This window comes from Narcine bancroftii, chromosome 2, assembly GCF_036971445.1.
Source record: "Narcine bancroftii isolate sNarBan1 chromosome 2, sNarBan1.hap1, whole genome shotgun sequence".
In the NCBI taxonomy this organism is placed as follows: domain Eukaryota; kingdom Metazoa; phylum Chordata; class Chondrichthyes; order Torpediniformes; family Narcinidae; genus Narcine; species Narcine bancroftii.
The window spans coordinates 88,255,543-88,276,678 of NC_091470.1; the positions used below are offsets into that span (position 1 = coordinate 88,255,543).

The 21,136-nt window shown below is 41.2% G+C and overlaps 1 protein-coding gene across 8 annotated transcripts in view; it reads left to right on the forward strand.

The window, feature by feature from the left end:
* The window catches only part of LOC138753873 (spectrin beta chain, non-erythrocytic 1-like), a 264,090-nt gene that overhangs the window by 141,158 nt on the left and 101,796 nt on the right, over window positions 1-21,136 (forward strand). For all 8 annotated transcript variants that reach the window (XM_069917405.1, XM_069917410.1, XM_069917411.1 and 5 more), the window contains 6 exons: window positions 1,286-2,156; window positions 4,047-4,184; window positions 10,075-10,831; window positions 12,789-12,991; window positions 13,111-13,201; window positions 20,973-21,119. In XM_069917405.1, the coding sequence (XP_069773506.1) occupies window positions 1,286-2,156; window positions 4,047-4,184; window positions 10,075-10,831; window positions 12,789-12,991; window positions 13,111-13,201; window positions 20,973-21,119 (2,207 nt within the window). The remainder of the gene's footprint in view (window positions 1-1,285; window positions 2,157-4,046; window positions 4,185-10,074; window positions 10,832-12,788; window positions 12,992-13,110; window positions 13,202-20,972; window positions 21,120-21,136) is intronic.

Here is a 21,136-nt window from a genome sequence, read left to right on the forward strand (position 1 = left end):
TGCTTAAAGCCTATATGGAGCTGTCAACATCAGGACCTGGCAGTAGGACCCTGCGGTGTAGCGCTGTGTCTTTGCTCCATTTTCCTGGGTCCACCAGCAGTAGCGGTGTCATTACATTAGTATTGGCATTTATTTTTCAGCCCCAGGTTTGTGTCTTTGTGCATGCATAGACAATGTATCATCTCTAACACCAAGGTCCCAATGCAGAGAGTCTGCCAAGCTCTTCTGTGGTAAGATATGAGCAAAGGAACAAATGGAATGGTTCAATGAAATTCCCAAAGTGCCTTAGAAATAAATGTAACATCCCCACTGACCCCTGTGATTCTCTCCCACATTGGCCATGCAAAATAGAGAAGAGTAGTATTAACAATCTCAAGGCCATGTGCCAGGAGCATTTTGATGGGTGATATTTGTGGGGTTTTAAAACCTTAATGAACATTCTGTTCAGCAGGTTATTTTTAGAATAAGCTGGAGACATGAGGTCACGTGCATGCTGCAGAGGAAACAGGCTGCTCCACTCAGCTGGCCTGTCAGGCCCCACCATGTTAACCCCATCAGTCACCCAGAAAATTCGCAAGATCAGAACAGTACGGTGCCCACCATGGCTCTGAATGGTTGACAGCCGCGCTTTGATCCCTTTGCAGGTGTAATGCAAATCCTGGTTTCTGTCAGTTCCACAAAATAACCATGGTGAACGATGTTAGTTTGGAACAGCAAACATGCCTGGGGCAGAATCCAGTCTACGCTGTAGGGAGGGTCTGTTGATGTTCATGAACTCCCTGGATCTGATGTGCTTATCACAGACATGCTGCTTGTGTATCAAGTAGTATAAATCTTTTTAAAAGTTATTGAACAATTTATTAACTTTCTATGCTGGCATTACATCACTCAAAGATAACTGTGAATGTTTAAAAATCTATTCTTTTGCATTTATTGTCTCTTTTTTTTTTACAAAGTACCTGTTCAACGGCAGCAAGCAAGAATGTTGGTGCAAATGTACGTTGTACAATGTGTATGACAATACACTCATTATCGTTATGCAGCAGGGAAATTCTAGGCGGTTGAAAGAGTAGGTTATTAAGTTGGCACAACACTGTGAGCCGAAGGGCCTGGACTGTGCTGTGGACTTCTATGTTCCATGTTCTGTCATTAACATTGTTATCATTATACCAAGACATTTTGAGGGGAAATGTTTATTTTCAGCTCCTTGAAAGACCAAACTAAATTGCATGTCAAAACATGTTCAATAAGAAAACCATTGATTACCATTGATCCCCTCTTGCAGGCTACACACCCTGTGATCCCAACATAATCAAGGATCGTGTCAATCATCTGGAATTGTGCTACGAGGAGCTTTGTGTGTTGGCAGCTGAAAGGAAGGCCCGCCTCGAGCAATCACGGCGTCTTTGGACGTTCTTCTGGGAGATGGCTGAAACCGAGAGCTGGATTCGAGAGAGAGAGCAAATCTTCTCATCGCAGGACTATGGGAAAGATATGACCAGCATTATGATTTTGCAAAGCAAACATAAAACCCTAGAGGATGAATTAGGTGGTCTCAGGACTCATCTAGAGCAGACTATAAAACTAGGCAATGATATGATTGCAGAAAATCACTTTGCTTCACCTGAGATCAACAAACGCATAGAGGAGGTTCTTGAAATGTGGAAGGATTTGGAGGAATTAACTGCTTTCCGAAAACAAAACCTCCAGGATGCGCATGGCTTCTTCCAATTTCAAGTGGACGCAGATGATCTCAAAGCCTGGTTAGAGGACACTTACCGTATTATGTCTACAGATGACGTGGGCCACGACGAATTTTCCACACAGACCCTGGTGAAGAAACACAGAGACCTTGCAGATGAAATCAACAAGACTGGCACAGCAATCAATGGCCTGAGCAACCAGCTTCAGTGTCTTCCAGATGAATTCAGAAAATTACCCGAGATAGTGCATCAACTGAGGGAGATAAGGGAGCTTAATGCAGATCTTGTGGCCCTATGTGATCTGCGGAGGCAAAATCTCCAGGATGCCCTTGCTCTCTATGTAATGTTTAGTGAAGCTGATGCATGCGACCTATGGATGAATGAGAAGGAGAAGTGGCTGGAGGGAATGGAGATGCCAAACAAAATCGAGGTTTTGGAAGTAGTACAGCACAGGTACAAGCCAATTAGTTATCTTTTACTTTAATTTGTCCTATTTTAATAAAACCCATCATTCTGAAAGTGGTTTAAATGACATATTTAAAACCTGAGCATTTGGAAGCTGCACATTAGGGCTCATCATTATGTATGCAACTTATTGAATTTATGACCAGTGTTATTAATGATGTGTCAATAAATTGGCAGGGAGCAAATCATTTCGGAATTACATCGCTTCTCCTTGTGTGGTTAATTATATCACAAACCATTTCCTTAAGCAACTTTCTTCACTTTGTACCATCACCCATATCATTTAATGTGATTGCAATCGAGTAATACAGTGCCTGGGAGATTAAAATTGGATGGACGTGATTGCACTGCTTTTGTTGCCCAGGAACTGATTTGCAGGGAAAGATTGAACAGGTTCGGACTTTATTCCCTGGAGAGTAGAAGAATGAGGTGGGATGTGATAGGGGTATTTCAAGTTATGAGACAGAGTAGGTGGGCTTTTTCCACTAAGGGTAGGTGAGATACAAAACAGAGGACATAGGTTAAGGGTGAAAGGGGAAAAGCTTAGGGGGAAACTTCTTCACACAGAGAGTGGCGGGAATGTGGAAAATGAGCTGGCAGCTGAGGTAGTGAATGCTAGTTTCAATTTTAACATTTAAGAAGAATTTGGACAGGTCCATGGATGGGAGAGGTATGAAGGGCTATGGACTGGCTGCAGGTCAGGGGCACTAGACAAAAATAAATGGTTTGGCACAGACTCGAAGGGCCAAAGGGGCCTGTTTCTGTGCTGTCATGTTCTATGGTTCTAACAGAGTAATAGAAGTGTTTTAGCGGATTAAAGGAGATTATAATCCATAATTATGATTAGGTTAGAGCTGCTATCTGAACCTGAATTTGCTATTATAGCCTTCATAGCTTTCCATTAGTTTCATCGATCATCATTACTTGCTGTTGTGATTTTATTTACATTTGGCTGAGGTTGTTTGTTAGTCATTTCTGTGCCAGCAACATCCACTGAGGATATTGACTGGAAGAGGAATGGATAAGGTGAGATCTAATAGAAATACTCATAATGATGACGTGTGATGGCTAAACTGTGAAACATTACTTACAGACATTTCAACACTTTGCCTCAAAAGGCCTTGGAAGAAGAGTAAATTGATAAGTAAATTGGATGAGAATGTAGAAGGCTTAGGTTAAAAAAAAAGGTTGCAAGGATTAAAATGGCAAGGCAATGGCCACGGATCCAGCGGTAGAGTTTCTATTGAAAAAGCATAACGTGGGCATTTTAGGTAGATTCACTTGATGGCAAAACTGCAGGTTTTCCACTCCGCTCCGTACCAGGCTTCTTAGCTCAAATGGGAATAAAAAGGTTTTAAAGCAGGCATGGTGCCCAATGTCATGTATTTTGTTGTTGGTGTGAGTTGGATTAATTTGCTTTCTGTGATGGCTTCTTCGTGTAATTTTGATGTTTCAAAAATTCTACATTCTAGGAATTATGACATGTTAAAAATAGATTTAACTAAAGCTAATTGGCTGTCTAAATTGATGTTTATATGGCATACAAATTGAAGGGGTCTAATGGGTAGTTAGAAGCTGATTTTATCAGAGATTTTGGATGCTTTAAGCATTGTCAGTGGTTTGAAACTATCAAAGCTTTAAATTTTTTTTGCAGGTTTATGACTGATTGTGAAGGATTGTTTGCCACTGATGAATGAGATATTAAGCTGTTTTCACAGCCGGCTAAACATTACTATGACAAAACATTTTTATTATTGTTTGGCCCAATAAAGTACTAACAGTGTTGCATGAGGAATTTAGGCAAAAAAAACATGTATTATTAATTGTTGTAATTTCTCAATGAATCCTACCCTCCACATTATTTAATGCTGCTTTTAGATTTGAAACCTTGGAACAAGAAATGACTAATTTGGGGTCTCGGATCAACGAAGTGAATCACGCAGCGAACCACCTGATAGAGAGTGGCCACCCCAGCACACAAGAAGTTAAAGCTTATCAGGATCATGTGAACCAGAGGTACATCTTGCTTTTGTTACTATTCACGGGGGGGATGGACCTTGAAGCCTCAGAAGGGAAATAAAGTAAAGGCTATTCATCCCATTTACCTCCACTTAAAAGTGGCACCAAAATTATTTCTCCTTCTGCAGTTGATGCCAAATTCCTTCCCAACGTTGGATCTTCCCTTTCTGTCTTCAATTGTGCACCAACTAAGTGAATGGCTAAACATTTTTTTTTCTCACAGGACATTTACATTGACCTATTAGACAAATGGTCTAATGCACAGTCAAGACACTGCAGATGCTGGAAATCTGAGATAAACACCAAAAATTCTCTAGGTTTTCAGTGGGGAAAATTCATGTGGATATTTATTGTCACGTGCCTAGATTAATGATAGAGGTTGTTGGCTGTTTTTCCAAGACATTGGAGTTATAGATGGCGCCAATGGAGAGAAAGTGTGTGTGTGTGTGTGTGTGTGTGTGTGTGTGTGTGTGTGTGTGTGTGTGTGTGTGTGATGGTCTGAGTCAAGTTCACAACTATCTGCAGTTTCTTGCAGTCTTGGGCAGGGCAGTTCCCATCTCATACAATCATGTTATTTACTTAAAGGGCAAGATTTAAGGAGAGAGCTGAAGGATCTGAAACATTTATATTCTGACCAAAAGAATAACTAAGCCCTTCCTACCTTGTATTCCTCTATTTTTCTTTTATCCATGTGCCTGTCTAAGAGGTTCTTGAATGTCCCGGCCTCCACCACCGCTGCTGGCAAGGTATTCCAGGCACCCACAACTCTATGTGTTAAAAAAAGGCTTACCCGTGATGTCTCCCCTAAACTTCCCACCCTTTGTTTCTCATATGATTGTTGCCCGGATTTCTGTGTTCTTACCACATTTTCTGCTTTCATCTTTGGAGTAATTGCAGATTTCTTCTGAATTGTTTTTTTGAGCAAGTTGCACTGTGCAAGATGCTAACGTTTCTTCTGAGAATAGACAACCATCCAGAAATTCCAGTGCAGTGCTCCTACAGGCATAGCAAGTGATTAGGAGGGTAAGTGACAGAGAGAGGCTTTCAGTACAGAAGGAAAGGATTCTTTTTGCAATTGCCGTGGTGAGGCTGCACCTGGAATATTGTGTTAGATTTGGTCTCCCTAGCTAAGCAAGGGTGCCCTTGCCCCATTAACGGAAGGACAATGAAGCTCTGGAAAGGGTGCAGAAGTGATTAACAAGAATGCAGCCTGAATTAGAGGGAATGAGCCATGGGATGAGGTTGGACAAACTTGGGGTCCTTCCTCTGGAGCATCAGAGGCTGAGGGGAGACCCAATAGGGATTGATGAAATCATGAGAGGGATTTGTTATGGGCCCAGAGGACCCCAAAAACCCAGCAGCAATAGATATTCACCAAGACAAATGGTTAATTAAACAAAACTTGCTTTTAATTATCTTTAAACATGAAAACAGAATCACTTTAACTTATCGCTATTATCTTATAATCTGTGTTAAGTAGAGATATTGGTCTATACGATGCTGGTGTTAGTGGATCTTTCCCCGTCTTTGGTATTACTGTAATTATTGCTGTTTTGCATGAATCTGGTATGTTTTGTGTTTTATCAATCTGGTTGATTACTTCCAGGAGGGGAGGAATTAATAAATCTTTAAATGTTTTATAGAATTCTATTGGGAGTCCATCCTCTCCCGATGTTAAAAAAAACTACCGAACAATAAAACACTGGGAGAGGATGGACTCCCAATAGAATTCTATAAAACATTTAAAGAGTTATTAATTCCTCCTCTCCTGGAAGTAATGAACCAGAATGAAAAAACACAAAACATACCAGATTCATGCAAAACAGCAATAATTACAGTAATACCAAAGACGGGGAAAGATCCACTAACACCAGCATCGTATAGACCAATATCTCTACTTAACACAGATTATAAGATAATAGCTAAACTATTAACAAACCGATTGGCTGACTGTGTACCAAAAATACTAAAACTAGACCAAACTGGATTTATTAAAAAAAGACAAACAACAGACAATATCTGTAAATTCATTAACTTAATCCGTGCAGTACAAGGAAACAAAATTCCAACAGTAGCGGTTGCTTTAGATGCAGAGAAAGCCTTTGACAGAGTAGAATGGAATTATTTATTCAAAGTACTACAAAAATTCAACCTACCAGAGAAATATATTAATTGGATTAAAGCATTATATAAGGGACTATTGGCGAAAGTGACAGTAAATGGATATATATCAAACCAATTTAAATTAAGCAGATCAAAAAGGCAGGGATGTCCACTATCTCCCTCACTGTTCGTGTAAGCTATAGAACCATTGGCAAAACTGATAAGAACAGAAAATAAAATATGAGGGATAAAAATAAAAGAGAAGGAATATAAAATCAGTCTATTTGCAAATGACGTTATAATATACTTAACAGAACCAGAAATATCAATAAAAGAATTACATAAGAAATTGAAGGAATATGGAGAAGTATTGGGGTACAAGATCAACACAAATAAAAGTGAAGCAATGCCAATGAATAATGTGGATTTCACAAAGTTTAAGAAAGAATCACCATTTAGATGGCAAACACAAGCAATTCGATACCTAGGTATACAACTAAATAATAATCTCGGACATCTATATAAACTAAATTATCAACCATTAATGAAAAAATTACAAGACGACTTAGAGCACTGGAAAGACTTACCACTAACACTGATAGGAAGGATAAACTGTATTAAAATCAACATCTTCCCAAGGATACAATACCTATTTCAATCATTACCAATTCATCTAAGAGAGAAATTCTTCAAGGAGCTAAAGAAAATAATAAGGAAATTCTTATGGAAAGGGGAGAAACCGAGGATAGCACTAGATAAATTAACAGAATGGTACAAACAAGGAGGCTTACAACTACCAAACTTTAAGAATTATTATAGAGCAGCACAATTAAGATACCTATCAGATTTTTATCAAACAAGGGAAAAACCAGATTGGACCAGATTAGAACTAGATAAAATAGGGGAGAAGATACCTGAACATATACTATATAAGTGGAATGAAAAATTGGTGCAACATAGGAATTCACCAGTATTGCTCCATCTGCTCAACATTTGGAAGAAGATTCACCTAGAAAGGAATAAAATAAATTATCAACTACCAAAATTAATATTGACACAAAATCAACTAATCCCTTTCACAATAAATAACCTTTCCTTCAAAGAATGGGAGAGAAAAGGGATCAAAAGAATAGAAAATTGTTTTTCGGGAAATAAATTATTATCTTTTGAACAAATGAAGGACAAATATAATATAACTCACGATACAAGGTTTGCATACCACCAACTGAAAACCTACTTGAAGGACAAATTGGGAAACAGTCTGAGGTTACCAGAAGGAAGCAATTTTGAATATGTGATTACAGACACAAAGATAATTTAAAAAATTATTACAAACATGTACATCAAACTGCAAGAAAAGGAGAACGAGGAAACAAACTGTAAACCTAAACAAAAATGGGAACAAGATCTAAACATAAAGATAAAGAATGAAACATGGGAAAAGCTATGCTCTGGAACTATGAGAAATACAATAAACACGAGGTTATGCATGATACAATATAATTGGTTACACAGGCTATACATCACACCCCAAAAGTTATATAAATGGGACCCAACAGTATCAGACAGATGTTTTCGCTGTAAAAAGGAAATGGGAAGAACAATACATGCAATTTGGATATGTGAGAAAGCGAAAAAATTTTGGGAAGATCCAAATCAGGTATTAAATAAAATCACAAAAAGCAATATACCAAAAAAAACCCAGAGATCTTCGTTCTAAGTAATATAAGAAATAAAGAATTTGGACTCAATTTGGATGGAGCACAAAAAAGATTTATTGTGATAGCCCTAGCTGTAGCAAAAAAATGTATTATGTCAACCTGGAAATTAGAAGACAATTTGAGAATACAACAATGGTACAAAGAAATAAATAAATGTATTCCATTAGAAAAAATAACATATAATTTAAGAAATAACATCACAATATTCGAATAAATATGGGAACCATACATGAAATACAATAGAGAAATCCTACCACGGACCTCCACCACCTAAAATGACAGAAGGAGAAGACAATGAAATGAACTGACTCAGTATATAAAAGTAAAAGACAGAAATTTCTTGTTTATTTTATTAAGTGATGACATTGTTTAACGGGTTTAATGTATCTTATAGATTGAACTTTGAATAAATGGGAAGGGGGGAGAGGGAGGGAGGGAAGGGAGGGGGGAAAAGGGGGAGAAAATGGCACTGCATATATTCAAGAGAAAAATGTGTAGGTATTTTGATCAGTACGGTTCATAGTGTGAAAAATTTAAAAAAATTTTAAAACTTATCGCTATTGACTTAACTTAACCTAACTTAACCCCCTTACAATTTTAAGTGCACGTGTGTGTAATGTGTGTGTAAGTTCAGAAAAGTTCTTTGGTTCACAGTCCAATCTCAATTCTCATTCCTCTAAGTTCACTGGTTGCAGGTAATTCTTATACTGTGCATAGAATTTAACATTTATAAAGTTCACCAGGCTTTGGTGCTTGAAAGGTAAATGTTATCATTCAGGAAGGTTCTTGTCGGTTTTCAGAGAGAGATTTGTTGTTCCAGGATAACCACAACTGATTTACTTCCATCAGCCGAAGAAACTTGCCCTCTCAGTGTTCTCCAGATGATCACCTCTTTCTTTCAGGTCACCACAGAGTTCCTTTTTGTTTCCCTTATTCCAAGTGAAACATTAGACAGCCAGTCCTCTCCTCTTGCAAGAACCACATTGTCTTTGACCAGGGTGAACTAAGCACTCACAACCCAGCTTCCAAATGGGGTTTTCCACAAGCTTGCCAGCTTGTCCTGTTCCAGTCCCAGCTGCTGCTGCTGACTGTAACACTGTAGAACAGATCTCTCTCTCTCTCTCTCTCTCTCTCTCTCTCTCTGAGAGAAAGCCTGTTTGACTCCCTCTGCTTGCAAAACCACATGACCCTCCTAAAACAGCAAGTTCCCCTCCAGACAAAATGTGGCTCCAACAAGCTCTTTCATCTGTTGCCTTTTTGTAAACAACAATTCATTAGTGAAGTCTCTTGGGCACTCTCCAAAGCTTTTTCAAAGACTATTGGTCCCAACATGTCTAGCATAAGCAAAGCTCCAGTATTTTAAATAAGATCTGTTTTAAAGTGTTTGTATGTGACCTACATTAAAAATCCTGCCCCAATTTTATCTCCCCAAAACCTATCTATATTCTGTCACACTAGGTTCAAGAACAGTTTCTTTCCAACACAACTATAAAACTCTTGAACCTCCTCTTGTTTCACAAATGAGGGACTTCTCCAACACCACAGAAGCAATATTGCAAGTCACTTTTTTAGACTGGGATTTACTGTGAATATTTCTATCTGTCTTATGTATTCATTGTCTCTTTTAATTTATTTCAGTTAGTTTACTCTTATAGTTTTTCATTGCAACACCTGTTTGGCTGCAGCAAGTAAAAAATTCAATATATTTTAATTGTTTTTAAAATTTTAAATGTAGACATACAGCCCGTTTCAGATCATGGGTCCATGCCTCCCAATTTAAACCCCATTAACCTACACTCCACATTTTGAATGGTGGGAGGAAACCGGAGGCCCCCAGGGGAAACCCACGCAGACACAGGGAGATTGTACAAACTCCTTACAGACAGCGCGGGACTCGAATCCTGGTCCCTGGCACTCTAGCACTGTTGCGCTAACCGCCACGGCAACTGTGCCATCGAATGTAGAACATGTATGACAATAAACCCATTGTCATTATCTATGCCAGTCGGTTCTCTGAACTGTATGAGCTCCTGTGATAAGATTTGTGTTAACCCTGTTTGCAGATGGATGATATTTCAGAACTTAATGAGGATGAAAAAGAACAATATGAACTCTGTATTAAGTCTTCAGAATTATTATCTCGAGTGTGATGAGACAAAAGTGTGGATCTGTGAAAAAAACAAGCTCATTGAATCCACTCTGGACTTGGGAAATGACTTAGCTGGTGTTAGGATCATTCAGCGGAAGCTGTGCGGAATTGAGAGAGATCTGGCTGCCATTGAATCCAGGCTCCCAGAGTTGCAGAAGGTAGCTCACACATTGGCAGAAGAGCATCCAAAGCATGCCCAAGAAATTCTAAGTAGGCTTAAGGAGATCAATGATGCCTGGGACGAGTTGAAACAAACCCTGCAATGTCGCGAGGATTCGCTTGGTGAGGCCAGTAAACTGCAGAAGTTTCTGCAAGATTTAGATGACTTTCAGCAGTGGCTTTCCAAAACGCAAAAGGCTGTTGCCTCTGAAGAGGAGCCGACCTCATTACCTGAAGCTGAAATGCTCCTCAGGCAGCACAGCGCCATAAAAATTGAGGTAGATCATTATGAGGAAGATTACCAGAAGATCAGAGACAATGGAAGAACAATTACACAGGGGGAAACAGATCCACAGATTCAAATATTAGACCAGCAGCTGAAAGAAATGGACACTGGCTGGAATGAACTTCATCAAATGTGGGAAAACAGAAAGGATCTTCTCTCTCAGTCTCATGGATATCAGCAGTTCCTCAGGGACAGCAAGCAAGCCGACAGCATTCTCAGCAATCAGGTATCTAATGTTCATCTAAATCAGGGGCAGGAAAACTTTTACCATGCACGGGCCGGATGGTGAGTCAGTAGGTACTTTCAGGTGGCCAAAATACCCCGATGTAAAGCCGCCTTTCCTACCCCAACACGGCCGTCGGGAGGCCACCTGAAAGTGGAGGTAAACCAGCCAGGAGGAGCACTTACCTAACCCTCCTCCTGTAGGTATAATCTCTGGTTCCGAGAATCCCCCGTTGCACCTGAAAGCAGCAGTGTGACTACGGCCACAGTCCACAGGAGCCGGTGTTCACTCAAGACGCGGTTCTCCTTCAGCCGGCACTATTGCAAGTCACTTTTTTAGACTAGGATTTACTGTGAATATTTCTATCTGTCTTATGTATTCATTGTCTCTTTTTGTTCAGGAGACAGAAAGGTGCCTTCTCCGTGGCCACCTGAATGTCCCAGCTGCACTCTCCTAGCCGCGTCTGCCGGCGCATTATCTGTGTCCGAGCACCTGAAAGTGGCTAGTGGTTCAACAGTGGGCCACACTGATGCTACCAGTAATTTTTAAAAAAGTAATTTCAATATTATTTCTTGCCTGGGGTCTCTTGGCCAATGACATTACCAAGGGACGCCATCTTGAAATTCAAAATGGCAGCGCACCACTGACCCTCCACAACAATAGGAGGTAAAAAATATTGCTGTGTTTAAAAATATTCAGTGCATAAAATACGTTTTTAAACTTGCTTTACCATAGCAAATGATCCCCTGTGAGGTAAGGATTAAGGCAGGGTATACCAGAGCAGATTCTCCCCTCCCTCTGCTTACTTGCAGCCCAGCTTTTTCTGCTTCCCATCTTGCTTTCTTCATCTCGAAATGCGCCCACTCATGCTGAATGAAATGCAAAATCCCTGGCACCGTGTCCGTGTCAGGCTTGCCGGGGGTTTCCAAGGTGACTTCCTCCAGCGCCACCGGAGCTGGGCCCAGACAGTCCACCGAAGCCATGGTGGCCGCCTGCCCATCCATTCTACTGCTCGCCCACCCCTTCCCGCCAAATAGTAGGAGCCTTGTTGCTTGGCTGCGGCTCGCCTGCGCACTGACGAGCAGCAGCACAGGGAACTTTTACATTGGGTTGCGGGCTGGATCTGTCCCATGGGCCGTAGGTTCCCCACCCCTGATCTAAATTCTAATACAACAAAGTGCTGCTAAAACTCAAGGTTTTAGGTAGCGTATTACCGTGACAAAAGTCTCTGCCTGTAATATTAGTCATGTATTTTTGCAACATAAAGAATGCTGTGTGACCAGCTGAGTTTTTACAGCACTTTTGTGCATTAAAATCCACTATCAAAGGTCCTGCAGACTTTCTTGTTTCATGTTCAAATGCTTTCCTCTGCGAAATAATGTGAAACTTGTGGAGTCAGAATCTGATGTAAAGAATCAAAGTGACTGAGTAGCAAAATTAAACGAGGAAAGTTTCATTCTGGTTACTTCTTGGGTCAGTTGAGTGTGCTGCTGTCAGAAGCAGACCACATTTATCTGCACTGTTTGATGTACCATCAATAATGTGAAACTATCAGGCTATTATTCACTAAAAACAGGAACTACCATAAACCTCATCGACCTATCGAAGCAGAGAAAGGGGAACATGCAAAAGACTATGGGTAGGATCAGTCTTTGGAGGCATTTCCAGCTGGCAGCAGCCAATCACGGCACAACAATGGTTTCCCATACTGTTGGAAACTGAACCTCCTTAAAAGGGAGTAATTTTTTTTACCATTAATGCTTCTAAATTACTGTGGGCTAACAGAGCAACTTTAAGGAAAAATATTTAAAATATCCTTCCATTCTATAAATGATGCCATGATAGATTTAATCAAGACCATGTTGGAATCGTATAATTTGGGATCTTCACCGGGAAATATATCTGAATTATTAACAGTTCATGAAGGTTGCAAGAAATAGATTTGGGCATATTCCTGCAGGAATACAGTTTGATGCACGTTGAAATGCCAAAAACTCTGGAGGCAGCTGAGAGTGCCATCAAGAAGCAAGAGGGGTTTATGACAAGCTTGAATGCCAATGAAGACAAAATCAATGGGACAATCGATGAAGGAAAAAAGCTGATTGAGCATGGAAACATTTTTAAAGATAAGGTGCTTGACAAGATCACATCCATTGATGAGAGGTAAGAAATAACCTTTTAGAGGACGGAGTTTATTTGTTTAAAGCAAAGGCAGTGCTTAAAGCTTGCAACTACAATTTATTTGAATTTCCATAACTAATAAAATGTCATTGCTGCTCTAGGTACAACAGAAATAGGGAACGAGCAAAAGAGGTGACTACACATCTAAAAGACAACCGTGAACTTCAACACTTCCTACAGAATTGCCAAGAGGTTTGTGATCGGGCAAAGTTTACATTCAATTCAGAAACTTTATTGATGGTTGGCACACAAGAATCTTTAGCCCTTTTCCCACTGGCATCCCAGTTAATTGGCCGTGCAGTGCCCTGAGATAGGAAGCCCTTTGAGCAGTTTCCACCAGGCCACCCTTAACTGGGACACTAATTGCTTTTCCACTGAATGCAACTCCTCCCTGGGGATCGGAGTGTTCGACCTTCAACTGGAAATGGGTCCCTTCCCCATTGGTTTTATTAGCACACTGGGATCAGCAAACGCCAGGGATATGAGCAGGGGTTAATTCCCAGCATGAAATTATGTCACTTGATGCTGGTGTTTGGACAGTGTTCCTCTTCCACTGGGCCCTGTCCCAGTAAATTCCCACGACAGGGTGCAAGTGGAAAAGGGGCTTTTGAGTCTGGGGTGCAAAAGTATCTGTATATTGGCCGTTAATTATTAGGATAAGGTGCTAGGGTGAAAGGGGCTCTGGTATGGTGGGCTGGAGATTTGGAGCATGGTTTCACATGCAGTTAAGTTTTGACACATTTTGTTGCTAATCTGGAAGCTAGGGAGCATACTGCTTCTTTCTACAAGCCATGCAGTGCCTGCATCGTCAAGGCCAAACCTAGCTAACTGTAAAGAGGATGGGGAGGGGGGAGATCACTTTGGATTCCATTATAGCACCTTCCAATCGAATTAAAGGAGTATGTAAATAGGAAAGTCATAGATAGGTGTAGGAATAATATAGCTCTCATAATCTTTGATTTAAAATGTCCTAATATCCATAGCGCAGGCCATTCAGCCCATCAAACCTGCATCACCATTCAATATGATCTTGGCTGATCACATGACCTCAGTACCCTATCATATGTATATAATAGTCCCATATATACATCTATATATGATTTTAAATATATATATTTACTCAGACTGCAGGTGTTCATCAATCTCACAGCCTGTGGGAAGATGCTGTATCCCAGCCTAGCAGTCCTGATTGTGATTTTCCTGTACCTCCTCTTGATGGTGGTGGGTCAAAGATACTGTGTGCTGGATGAACTGCAGCACAGTACCAGCCTTATTGTATAATTCTTTGAGCCCTATTTAAGTAGCACCCAGTAAATGTCCTCCAATAGAGGAAAGAGAGACTCCAGTGATCTCCTCGCCCGTTTTGATGATCCTCTATATTGACTTTGCAGCTGCCATTACCGCACAATGATGCAGCCAGTCAGGACACACTCAGTTGTGCTCCTGTTAAAAATCCAGATGGAGGCCGGTAGCTTTGCCCTCCTCAACTTCCTGAGGAGCGCAGGCACTGCTGCACCTTCCTAACCAATGTGTGTCCAGGACAGGGCGTCCTTTATATGCGCTCCAAGGAACTTTGAGCCCTCCACTCTCTCCATTACAGATGTGTAATAGAGAATGGTCGACTTTTGTCCTCCTGACATCCACAGCCACTTCCCTTCACTTATCCATCAAGTTGCCTTTTGAATGTATCCAATGAACCGGCCTGAACAACTTGCTGTGGCAGGGAGCTCCACAAGTTCACAACTCGCTGAGTGAAGAAGTTTCTCCGCATCTCAGCCATTAACCTTGGCCTGTGACCTCCTTGTTCTGAACTTGCCCAACATCATGAACATCCAGTATGTCTAGTTGTGTCAGAATTGTAGAAAAACATAAGGAATAAGAGCAAGAGTTGTTCATCTAGCTCATCGAACAGCCTCTGCCATTCAAAAAGTTCAAGGCTGATAAGACTGTAGACTCAGATCCACCTACCTGCCTCTTCTTTCTACTCTTCATCCCCTACCCTGCAAAACATCTACCTAACTATCTTAAATATATTTAATGAGGCAGCTTCCAATGCTTCCTTGGATAGAGAATTCCCTGAAAAAAGCAGTTCATCCTCATCCCCTTGAATCTTGAGGCAATGTACCCAGGTTCTAGACTCACCTTTCTTGCCTCTATCTTATCTATCCTTTTCACGATTTTATTCTATAAGATCTATTGGCTAACCCCCCCCCCCTTATCTTCGGAATCAACCTGATAACTTGCTCTGCATCACCTCCAAAGCCAGAGTATCTTTGCTCAAGCAAGAAGACTAGACTTCATACTGTACTCCATATGTATTGTCACCATAATCCTGGACAGTTCCAGCAGAACCTCCATGCCCTTAAATTCTTTCCCTCCAGCAATGCAGGCCAATGTTCCATTTGCCTTCTTGATTACCTGTGGCACCTGCAAACCAACTTTCTGCGATTTGTGCACAAAGACTCCTAAGTCCCTCCGCACAACAGCACAATCTTTCACTATTTAAATAAAAATCTGATCTTCTTTCCAAAATGGATGACCTCACATTTACCAACATCATACACCATCTGCCAACCCCTTGTCCCCTCTCTTTATCTATTTCACTTTTACATTTTGCATGTGTAGTGTCCCGGGCAAACTCAGTTTCCTCTTCCAAATCGTTAATGTGTATCATGAACAGCTGCAGGCCCAGCGCGGACCCCTGCATCACACTGCTCACACGGATTGACTACCAGGGGAACACCTAGCTATTACAACTCTCTGCTTTCCTCAAACCAATCCTCTATCCATGCTAATACTTTACCCTAAACTCCATGTAGCCTTATCTTATGGATGCTTTAAATGTGGCACCTTGTCGAATGGTTTCTGGAAATCTAAGAAATCGACATCCACTTGATCCCCTCTATCCAATGTGCTCATTTTGTCCTCAACAAACTCCAATAAATTTGCTGAGCACAGCCTGCCCTTCCTGAATCCATGCTGTGTCTGCCTGATGGGATAATTTCTATCCAGATATCTTGCTATTTCTTCCTTAATGATAGCTTTGAGCATTTTCCCAAATGACAGGCATTAATCGAACAGCCTCCACAAATGGATAAGTTGCCCATTAATGTACTTGCTTATCACGTATGCCTTGAGACAGGAAGAAGAAAATCACCCAAGCCTTTAATCCCTTCAATCCAAGAAACATAGGTTGAACCAAATAACCCACGTCTTCAACCACTTTAATTCCATGTAACATACCCACACTGGCATGCATTGCCAAACTGAGGCTAGCCCTCAATTGGAAGAACAACACCTTATAGTCCATCTGAGCACTGATGAACTCTGCAACAACATTGGCTTCTCCAATTTCTCTCCCCCAAGTCTCTCTCTTTTTCCCTATTCCTCTGTCTTGTTTCCTCCACCTCCCCATTCCTTTATAACTTGATAACAATTTACAGCACAGAAACAGGCCAGATCGGCCCTTCTAGTCCACAACGATTTATGTGAAACTCCACTAGTCCCACCTCCCCACCCCATGCCCATAACCCTCGAAACCCCTATCATCCATGTACTCATCTAGCCTCCTCGTAAATGACAGAATTGATCCTGCTTAACTACTTCTTCCAGAAGGTCATTCCACTCAGCCACCACTCTCTGAGTGAAGAAGCATCCTCTTATATTACTCCTAAAGTTTTACCCCCCCCCCCAACCCTTAACTTATGACCCCTTGTACCAATCTTCCCTACCCTCAGGGGATAGAGCTATTCACATCTACTCTATCTATTCCCTTCATAATTTTAAAAACCTCTATCAAATCCCCTCTCAACCTTCTACACTCCAGTGAATAATAACCTAGTCTACTCAATCTTTCTCCATATTCAAGATACTGCAATCCAGGCAACATTTATGTAAACCTTCTTTGCACCCTCTCTACCTTATCAATATCCTTCCTATAATTTGGAGACCAGAACTGCAGACAATATTCCAAACTTGGCCTCACCAATGCCTTGAACAGGCTCAACACCACCTCCCAGATCCTATATTCTATGCTATGATTTATAAAGGCCAGCATACCAAAAGCCTTCTTCACCACCCTATCTACATGAGAATCCACCTTCAAGGAATGCTGGACTGTTATTCCAAGATCCCTTTGTTCCTCTGCATTCCTCAATCCCCTCCCCTTCACTGTATATGTCCTATTTTGATTATTCTTCCCAAAATGAAACGCTTCACACTTATCTACATTAAACTCCATCTGCCTCCTTTCAGCCCACCTTTCCAAACAGTCCAAATCCTTCTGTAGTCCATGAATACCCTTCTCACTATCCACAACTCCCCCTATTTTTGTATTGTCTGCATATTTACTCACCCAATTTTCCACCCCATCATCCTATCAGAGTTAAACCCTCCCTCGTTAGTTCTCAGCTTTTTTTCTTCTACCCTCCCACTTGTATCCTTCATGACTTTTTATCCATTGACCTCTGCTCCTCCCCCTTCCCCTTCCTATTTCCAATCCCCTCCACTCCCCTTTTTAATTCAAGCGCCTGCCTGGCTCATACTCTGATGAAGGGCCTGGGCCTGAAATGTTGGTTACCCTTAACTTCCTATAAATGATGTGAGACCTGCTGAGTTTGTGCACCTGCCGACTTTCTTGCTTAACAGCTTTATCACACGTCTGTGGTGAGCAGCAGGATCAAGCATTTAGTGAGGTATGGACTGATTAGGGAAAGTCAGCATGGCTTTGTCAGGGGAAGGTCATGCCTCACGAGCTTGATTGAGTTCTTCGAGGAGCAGTGGATGTTGTGGGCATGGACTAAAGGTTTTTATAAGGTTCCTCATGCAAGGCTCATTCATAAGGTAAGGAAGCATTGAATCCAAGGAGGCCCTGCTTTGAGGATACAGAATTAGCTTGCCCAGCAAAAGCAGAGGGGAGTTGTAGATGTTTCATATTTTGCATGGAAGTTGCTGACCAGTGGTGTTCCACAGGGGTCTGTTTTGGGGTTTCCCCCCTCCTCATGAATTTTACGAATGACCTGGATGGCAAAGTGGAAGGGTTGCGGAGTATGTTTGCAAAGGACACGTAGGTTGATGGTGCTGTAGATAGTTTTGAAGGTTACAGGGGGACATTGACAGGATGTAGAGCTGGGCTGAGAAGTAGAAGATGGAGCTTATGCCAGAAGATTGTGAAGGGGTTCATTTCAGGAGGTCAAATTTTGAAGAAGGGAGGTCTCTGAACAGTGTGGAAGAACAGAGAGATCTTGGGGGTGTGTGTCCATAGGACACACAAAGCTTCTGCACAGGTTAATAGTGTTGTTAAGAAGGCATGGGGTGTAATGAACTTCATTCACCATGAGTTCAAGAACCATGAGGTAGTTGCAGCAACTAAGGTCTTGACCTTAGTTTGACCTCACTTGGAGTATTGCGTTCAGTTCTGGTCACTGTGGATGCTACAGAGAGGGAGCAGAGAAGATTTACAAGGATGCTGTCTGGATTGAAGAGCATGCTTTAGGTTGAGTGAACTTGGTCTTTTCTCCTTGGACAGACAGAGGACGAAGGTTGACCTGATAGAGCTGTACAGGATGTACAGGAACATTACAGCACAAAACAGACCCTTCAGTCTTCGATGTTGTGCTGAACTATATAAACCTGCTCAGAAAACTAAATCTTCCCTACCTCACACCCATAACCCTCTATTTTCCTTTTATCTTAAAGGACCCTATTATACCAGCCTCCTCCACCACCCCTGGCAATGCATTCCAGGCACCCACTATTCTCTATGCAAAAAGCATACCCAATGTCTCCCCTAAAACCTACCTCCCCTCACCTTGTTCAGATGTCCGCTGGTGTTTGCTACTCTCGCCCCAGGGTAGAGGTGCTGGCTGTTCAGGTTCAATAGCTTGGAGAATGTGGGTCCAGAGCTGGCTGCAGGTGCGTGCGAAGAGATATTCAGGTGGCAGCACTGAAGGTGCTGTTCTGGCACCTGAAAGGTCCGCAGCGGGGAGAGGCGCCATGGACCAAACGCCGGCTCCAACTGTTGCCTTAGTCTCACCCGCTTTCAGGTGCCTAGGGGGGAGTGCTCGGAAGCAGAAAATATACTTACCCGAGGAGGGTTGGGTAAGTACTCCTCGGGTCAGGGTTCTCCGCTTTCAGGTGGTCTCCTAACAGCCCCATTCGGGTATTTTAGGCGGCTTTATGTTGGGGTATTCTGGCCACCTGAAAGTGGCTTATGTCTTTCATAATCTTGTCAGCTTCTACTAAGTCTCCTCTCATCCTTCTTTGATCCAAAGAGAAAAGCCCAAGCTCTGTCACCCTTGCCTCATAAGACACATACTCCAATCCTGGCAACATCCTGGTACATCTCCTCTGCACCCTCTCCATAGCTTCCACAGCCTTCCTGTAATGAGGCGACCAGAACTGAACACAATATTCCAAGGGAGCTGCAACATTACTGATGAACTCAGTCCTCTGACAACAGGCTTTAATCATGTTGATGGCCATAGGCTTTATTCCAGGACTGAATGGAGAACATGAGGGGGCATAATTTTCAGGTGTTTGGGAGTAAGTACAGGGCAGGGATGTAAGTTTTTCCACACAGAGAGTGGAGAGTAGATAGAATGGTGAAGGCAGGTACAATGGGATCTTTTAAGAGACTACTAGGTACTGGAACCATGTCTGCCTGTCCCGCATCGGACTTGTCAGCCACAAACGAGCCTGCAGCTGACGTGGACTTTTACCCTCTCCATAAATCTTCGTCCGCGAAGCCAAGCCAAAGAAAAAAGAAAGAGGTACATGAAACAAAGAGAAATGGAGGTTTATGGAGGAGGGAAATTGTAGGCAGCTGTTAGGAGTTGTCTGTTGGGTCAGAACAACACTGTGGGCTGAACAGTGTTCTATGTTCTAAACCGGAATATATTTTTGAAATATTTTCAGTAATTGATATGGTGCAATAGAATTCAGCATTTAACTTCTTTCATGCTGTAATCTTTCAGACTGCACCAAATACAAAAATTATTGATTTAAAAAAATATATTTATTGATCAAAATAAATCATACAATGAAAGTCAAAATACAAGTAGATACATGATATTTATCCCCTATAATCCCCACACCCCCACCCTTCCCAACCCCCCATCTAAGCTACCCCAAAAGAAAAGAGGAAAGAATAGAAGATAGAAGAGAAGATCAACTTATTTATCAACCATCAACTATTGCCATGGTTTGGTCCAAACCCAACACCCATGGGAAAAAAATCTATTACAAATTCAAACCCATATACTCATATATGGGCTCCAAACTTTAACAAAAAATGAAAAATTATTATATAAATTATACGTTATCTTTTCCAATGTGATACAAAATCTCATTTCTGAATGTCACCGTTGAATACTGACATCAATCTCATTTTTCCAAGTAATTGCCAAACCTTTTCTTGCCAGTCTCAAAAAAGCAATTTGAAACTTATCTAACTTTAATTCCAAACTCAAATTTTTAATATAACCCAATGAAAACACCAGTGAAATTTAAAATTTAAATAAAACTTCTAAAAGGTCCTTAATTCTATTCCAAAAAAGGTTGCACTGTTTCACACAGCCAAGTAGAGTCCAAAAAAGAATCAACTTGCTGATGGCACCTAAAACATAAATCAGAAGGAATAAGCTTGTATTTCTTTAACTTCTCAGGAGTTAAATATAACTAATATATAAAATGATAATGGACCAATCTATACCTTACATTTACTAGTTTAGTCATATTATCCTCACATTTAGTCATTCAACCATCCTGAGAAATAGATATCGACAAATCCTTCTTCCATTTTAACTTAAGATTTATAAATATCTGTCTTAAGCATTTTATGCTGTAATGAGACATGCCTCTCAGATATAAATCTTTTCTTACTCCCTTCAGTAAGTACGTTATGGTCACATAGGCAGTCCAAATTCAAATACGAAAATTATTGACTTTCTGTTCCTTCTTCCAGCTTATTTTCTGGATCAATGAGAAGATGCTAACAGCCCAGGACACTTCTTACGTCGAGGCTCGCAACCTTCACACGAAATGGCAGAAACATCAAGCATTTATGGCTGAGCTGACATCAAACAAGGAGTGGTTGGACAAAGTGGACAAGGTGAATCTGGGCTCAGA